General features: G+C 39.3%; 1 protein-coding gene across 1 annotated transcript in view; it reads right to left on the bottom strand.

The window, feature by feature from the left end:
* Nucleotides 1–2,040: 2,040 nt before the first annotated feature.
* The window catches only part of LOC306930710 (isoaspartyl peptidase/L-asparaginase), a gene marked incomplete at its 3' end in the record, with an annotated part of 141,763 nt that continues 136,469 nt past the window's right edge, over nucleotides 2,041–7,334 (bottom strand). The window contains exons 5-9 of the mRNA XM_079511804.1: nucleotides 6,608–6,750; nucleotides 4,411–4,574; nucleotides 3,425–3,543; nucleotides 2,647–2,757; nucleotides 2,041–2,246 (exon numbers count right to left, since the gene is read on the bottom strand). Coding sequence (XP_079367930.1) covers nucleotides 2,041–2,246; nucleotides 2,647–2,757; nucleotides 3,425–3,543; nucleotides 4,411–4,574; nucleotides 6,608–6,750 — 743 coding nt within the window. The remainder of the gene's footprint in view (nucleotides 2,247–2,646; nucleotides 2,758–3,424; nucleotides 3,544–4,410; nucleotides 4,575–6,607; nucleotides 6,751–7,334) is intronic.

The raw sequence follows: 7,334 nt of genomic DNA, 5'->3' as shown, positions 1-7,334 counted from the left end.
ACTGGATGATATTTTGTGCAAAATGTAAAAAAAAGAAAAAAAGTATTTAGTAATGTAAAATAGGCTATACATGATTTGAACATGCATGGTGGATATGACTACAGGTTTTGTACGCATTGTAGCAATTGTAGAAATATTAGACCCATGCTCCATGTTCAATCGTGTTCTAATCATGTTATGTGTACTGTCTGTACTTTACATTACTTGAGACCGTTTTCAAAATATTTTATTTTATTAGCCAGATAACAAGGATGAACCTATGGGCTGAACTGGTCAGATAACAAGGATGAACCTATGGGCTGAATTGGTCAGCAAAAACCATGCAAGGCTCAGTCCATCTTTCCCTTCTCTGGAGAAGAAGATTATGCAAATGAATTAAAGATAAGATAAAGATAAAGAAAACTTTATTGTCCATTAAATTGACATAAAATGGAAATTCGTCTTTGGCACACCGGCAGTCAGTTACAACAATAAAACATTACAAAAAATACACAGGTGCATTAAAATACTATATCAAAATAATGGACTGTCTCTGCCTTTGATAAATTTGCCCCACGAATAAAAATGATATTTCTCCAGATTTTAGTTCAGTTTATACAATGTTACATGAGGATGCCCATTACCCTTTCTTGTGTGACAACACATTTTTTGTTTTGATAATACTACTACTACTACTACTACTTCTACAATTAATAATCATTATTATAATAATTGTATCACTCCTGTATCCTGTATGACTTCTCTCTGGCTGGATACAATTGGTATCCCGACCTGAATCTGTAGGTCTATATAGATTTATGTTTACTAAAGAACTGAGACTGTAGAATGTACAACTGGAGCAATGACAATCAAGGAGAAATGTGACTCCTTGAGAATAGCTGTGCCTAGAACACAAAAGTGCAGTGCCTGCAGTTAGCCTCAGGGAGGCAGTATAACTCCTCCAAATCCCGTGAACAAAACAGGCCACACAAATCTCATATTTTAGTTTTTATATTTACCATTTTAAAGAGATTATCGTAAATCCACAATCATTGGCATTGCAAGGCATACTTTATACATTAGTTATCAAGCAAAAGAATAATCCAATCAGTAGCTTCTCCAGTGTCTCATACAAAGTATGAGACAATTAGGTTTTCCCCCATTTACTCATTTGAAGGTCCAACATCACAGTAAAATTGTTAATTTAATGTTAATTTAAGGATGTAGGCTACTATGCCCCACCTCATCGCAAGCCCCTTCTCCCTTACTTCAAAGCCCCAGTATGTTCATTGTGTGATTATAATATATGAGAAGACCGTTGCTCAGCACTGATCAGGAGAGAAACGCTGCAACGCATGAAAGTTGAAAACTATTGCTTTGAATCTCATACAATTGTGGAGTCTCATAAAAATGTTACACCCATCCACGTTTTAGATTATATTATTACCACTCCCCAAACAGAACATATCACCTTACAGAAATAAGGTGATTGATTTTGTCCTCGGAGTCCTACTAATACGTGAGGGGGCGGGGTGGGGTGGTTTTTCATTTACTGTTTTAATTTATTTTTAAATATTGTTGTTGGAAAATAAAGAAGAGGAGGGCGAAGCTGCTGCAGGACCGAGGAGACTAAAGAATCCAAACAATATTTAAAAATAAATGAAAACAGTAAATGAAAAACCACGCCCCCCTCACGTATTAGTTAGAAGGACAAAATCAATCACCAGAAAGGGTGTTTTTGATGAATCTATCATGGTTAAAATGGAGTTTGAAGTTATAATGGGTTTGTATAGGAAGGGGGTGGGGCAGCTAAAATTAATATCAAATATCTAAATACTGAATCAAGTAACTTAAAAACTGTCTGGGTGTTCACATAAGACTGAGTAGACAATGAAATGACCAAAGGTTTTTTTGAAAGTGAAATATCCCTTAATCTATGGGATCTCAGTGACATAGCCCAATTCTAAACTACAATTCAGGAATACATCTCCTTTTAACATGGTGAAAAATTAATAAGTATATATTTTTAAACTATACATTATAGGAATGTTGTCAAAGAAATCACTGTAATTCCTCTTGAAACTTGTCACTTGGGTCTAGTCCATACCACAGAACATCATTTTCCACTGCAGCCCAAGCCATTCGCTCTGTGGTGAAGTTGATCGCCCACTTCCCTGAGGGCGTCACTGCTATGGCACCGCCTCCACCCTGGACCCGCTCATCCATGTACCTCAGTGACACTTCCACAGCCTGGGACACCTCTTTACCTGTAGGAAGGAAAAACACATTTTGAGGTATTACTTTACTGGGGTATTTCCAATTTTGTTGTACTTTGTAGATTTTAATTATAATTACACTTCAGCCCTATATACATTTCGGCCATTTGGAAATAACCGATCTACATTGCATCAATATGTTGCGATGCAATACACTGTGGGCTTGTAGATCTGCTATTTTCAAAAGATTTTTATGCAAGTTCCGCACAATGAGTACTTTCTACTTTTGAGACTTCAAATTCATTTTGATACCAATACTTTTTGTACTTAATTATTGATTTGTACTATCAATAATTAAAAATATATATATATTATTTCCATGTTGCAGTATTGAGTATTTTCTTATGAGACTGGTGCAAAAAAATAATAATAAAAAGGAGTGATACTCAGCCTTGCTCCACGTGGAAAAGGATGAGCCTGGCCAGGGTGACTTTAAGAATGGACTCCCCATGGCCAGTACAAGATACCGCACCGCTATGGTTGTCTGCATATCCTCCAGAACCTGAATTACAGAAGAAAGGCCACACTTACTTCACTTCAAGATGTATTCACCACCAATTAACCCATTAAGACTGGAGGCTACAAATGCCTTTAAAGCAGACTTCTCAGGACCCAGAAAATGATATTTATTTGGCCACGGACCCCCATCTGAAAATGTTTTGTACCTGACCAGGGACACCCATAAGAGAAGATTTGTGTTTTAAAATGCAATTACACAATCAAACAAACACATTCACCATGTTTCAGAAATGTTAAAAAATAGCGCTATTGGAAGAAAAAAAAAACCCAAATGGAATGATTGATGGCTTGAATAACAGCACTGAGTGACAATACGTTCCGTCTATCGTGTAATCTGTCTAGGAGCGGAGGCAAAAAGGTTCTAAAGGTGATTAAACGAAATCTGCCAAGAAATGCTGCTAAACAGATGTTTGGGTTCTAAAGGTGATACAGACCATATACCAATAGAACCGACTGGGAAATTGTTTGGATAAAAACATTCAGACTGCGTTGCCATGGCAATGTTAAGGATATGCCACTTTCTCACAACTAATATTTTAAATCTATGTAACTGATGTTGTTGCCAGGGCATAGCAAAAATACACTCATAAATAGGCAAATAGAGACGGAACAGATACATTATGATGAATAAAAACAGATAAGAGTAATACCAATGACAGGAGAATCTCCTACTCTGCCAACCATTTTATTCCTTATCCCTCCAGTTGATGTTGCACAAGCAACATTACCGGAACAGTCAACAGCAACTGCACCCACAGTATCATGGGCCCTGGAACAAATACATCAACAAATACATTTACAAATGAATACAAAAATCACACCCGTGTGAAGTGAGGGGCGCTAATATATTAAAGTCTAACTCATAGGTGATGTAATGGTGATGTAAAACAAATGGTGCAAACACAAACATTAAATGCCATTAACAATAAAGAGACAATATGGCGTAAATGACACATTATGAGGTAATTTTTCCTTTCATTGTCAATGCGTTTACAAAACAAACATTGAACTAAAGACAAACATTAAACCTGTGTATAGGAGGGGCTATCGCCCCTCAAAAATGAAACCAAACAACAGCAATGCCTCTCAGCCCAATTCCACTTCGCCAAAGGAGATATTAAGCATCTGAGCTATAATCAGGGCTACTCTAGTCCACTTAGCAGGATCATAAAGTCCAACTAGATCCTCAAACTCTCAAAGTTGTCATGTTAATTAAATAAGTTGGTACTTAAGGAAAGGGCAATCAAATAAACAATGCTACAATTACAATTTACAATTTAGGCATTTAGCAGACACTCTTAATCCAGAGCGATTTACATTAGGCAAGAACAAAAGCATGGGATAGCATGGGACACATAATATAAAATGCATTTATCATGAAACATGCGTAAGCTAAGAACGTAACTAGAACATATCTATATAATGACACTATACATATAAACTTGTATATACTGTATACTATACTATGCTATACATTATGTACTATGAAGTGCTATGACTACATACAATGCAATTATTGTGCTGTCTACATGACATGCTATCTAAGGGGGTAGGATAAGTGCTATGGGCCATGATGGAGTCTGAAAAGGTGGGTTTTCAGACTACGGCGGAAGATTGGGAGTATGCTGATACATACCACTGAGAATTAAAAAGTTCCTTCACTCCAGTCATATACTTCTTGGGTTTTTCCCACTCTTTTCTCTCATATTCAGTCACCAGGGTCTCCGTGGGAACTGTATGAACACCGACTCTCTCTGCAAACAGGTTTGCTCCTCTGCCTGTCAGCATGACGTGGTCAGTCTGTAGCAAAACACAAGGAAATTATGGATCAATCTTCTCTCCATGCAATTTTTGAAAAATATCAGATTTTGTGGTGCACTATGAGCTGATACATCTGCTATTTTTGAAAAACCTCATGACACACATGTATAGTTAAAATCTAAAATTACACAGTTGCTTTCCCGGTTTTAATGGAGTTGAAACAACAGATGTTCAGGAGGCGGAGGAACACACCTTGACCCTGCCCTTCACGCCACTCTCCGCCCTCCACACCAATCTACCTGAGCCTACTTATACCTGCCCAAAACCACCCAGAATCCTCTATGCTTTTGGTATCCCCGCCACCACCTCAGGCCCAGCAGCATCCTGCTCCATCCCCTCCTCACTCTCCCTACCTCCCTTCCTTCCACAGGTTCCTACGGGGAGATTGTGTCCATATGTGCTGCGAGCTGATCGCCACACGACCCCCTCCCAAAGACCCCAGGGCAAGCGACCCCCCGGAACCTACGCCCCATTCCATTCATTCATTTCTTCATTCAATAAAATCCTTCAAACCTCCTCAATGGTGTGTTCATTCCGACTAGTGAAATGGGTTAAAACGCAACAGTGTAACTTTGACCAAAACTAAAGGTGGCATAAGAGCTACTGGGCAGTATTATGTGTGTCTTAAGTACCAGGTCTTATTACTTAACTTAAGACCTGGAGGCGTGATCAATGCCATTTGGCTATTCTGAGTGGCCAAACAGCATTGGCCACGCCTCCAGGTCTTAAGTTAAGTAATAAGACCTGGTACTTAAGACACACATAATACTGCCCAGTGTGTTGTATTACTTATTTCAAACACGTTTGAAAGTTGATGTTCATATTGTACTGAAGTGAATGGATAGCAGTAGCTTCCTTCAAAGTCAAACAATGATATGCTTTGGTTTGGAAAAAAGTCAGCAGTGATGTCAAGTATGTATACGGTAAGTCATACTCAATGAAGAGAAGACTGCCATATATGTTAGGAATTTGTGTATTGTGCAGTGCACTGTAGGCCTACTACTATGAAAGACAAGTGTTTGTCTTTTTTTGTCCATAAATGTCTGGCACACAACAAAGTGCCAAAGTTGATTCAGTTGTCTCTCACTTTTGACATTTGCCTATAATCTCATTGGATAATTACTTGATAATTATTTTCAGGGCAAGATGACATACTTTACAACTTTGAGAGTTAGATGATGGTTTGGTTGCCCAGCAAGAAATAGTATTTACATTAAAATTAAACAATTTAATTTACCTCCATTCTGACATATCGGTCAGTTACAATATGATAGTTTTACGGGAAATATTCAGTGCAGTCTGTGTTCTCATTTCTCAAACATAATTGTGAATTGTTTGATATTGTTCATTTACAAACTTCCGGTTTAAGCACCTCCAAGGAGAGAAGCTCCCTCGCATCCCTATTCTGGGGAGATTAGCTGATCTACAAGCTAATAACGCATTGCAGCGCAACACGCTGCGAGCTTGTTGATCTGCTATTTTCATCAAAGAGATTTGGTGTAGAGGGGTAGCCTGGCTAATAAACCAGACTAATATCACACAACACTGTCGCGGTATATCAGTCTGGGCTGGCTCCACTTGGATTTCATTTCCCGGGGGGCGGGTTCCTCTTTGACGCAATTGGTCAGAGCTACTGTCAGTCAAAGGTCTCAAGCATTGAACGTCACTGTACCAAAGCCCGCCCATATTGCATACCGTGTCCCGATTGGTCCGACCTGTTCTCGGTTGTAGGAAAGAGGCGTGCTACTGAGCCTCGCCAGACCGTAATCCGCTGGTAGGCATTTTTTTTTGCCAACAGCTGATTCGGTCTGGTTTATTAACCAGGCTAGTAGAGGGGACCAATAAACAGAGCCAACTCAGAGCCAAGTTGACTAAGTATAGTGTTTAAGGAGTTTATGTTATAAACATTTCCAAAGGAAATCAGTGCATTGGTAACTTGCCTAAATAGCCTGCACCCCCCACCACCACCACCACCTTAGTTGAGAAGGTGAAAGATTAAGAACAAAAAGCACCTTCTCCATCACAGCCCGTGCAAGTGACACAGGGTTTGCGATGTTCTTTACTGAGGACACAGCTCCACTGGCAAGGGTTCTCCCATCCATGATTAAGGCATCCAACTCTACTTCCCCATCAGTGTTTAGAACTGATCCATGACCTGCAATGAGAGAGTCACATTCTTCAGCTGGAGTCCAAGAACAAGGTTACAACCTCAAACGTACTCCTCTCGTGCTTTGGCCTGAAGCAACAGCTCTGACATGCTGATTTGCTTACATGTGTATTTATTTATTTCATTTACTGATCAATCTGGATAAAATGTGTGACTTGCATGTGTTATTCAGCACCCTGGACAGAGCCCATGGCCACAGAGAAACCCGCTCGGCACAGGGTGTGGGAAGGCGCAGATCTCCCTCTGCTTGCCTTGGACTTGAAAACAGCATGTTTGTATACATACTGTATACTACAGTATTCAGAGTATTGTGCATGCTGCTCTGCAGTATAGCATCCATTATATGATCATTACCATGTAGTGTACATAGTCACATGTCACAATGAATCACAATGAGGTGTGTACAGTCAGTGTTCTTATTTCTGAACTGGCAGACACCGTTTCCACAGTGTCATAACAGGTTAAATACAGCTGCAGTTACACAATTAATTGTGGCTGAGGGTACATTGAATTCAGTTGTACCAGTTAGCAAGCATTGAGAGAGGGAACACCATTGTTAGCTCTTACTCTTT

This window comes from Electrona antarctica, assembly GCF_951216825.1.
Source record: "Electrona antarctica genome assembly, chromosome: 10".
NCBI classification, from domain to species: Eukaryota; Metazoa; Chordata; class Actinopteri; order Myctophiformes; family Myctophidae; genus Electrona; species Electrona antarctica.
Note: the sequence above shows the minus strand (reverse complement) of the source record. Positions and strands in the feature narration are given on the sequence as shown.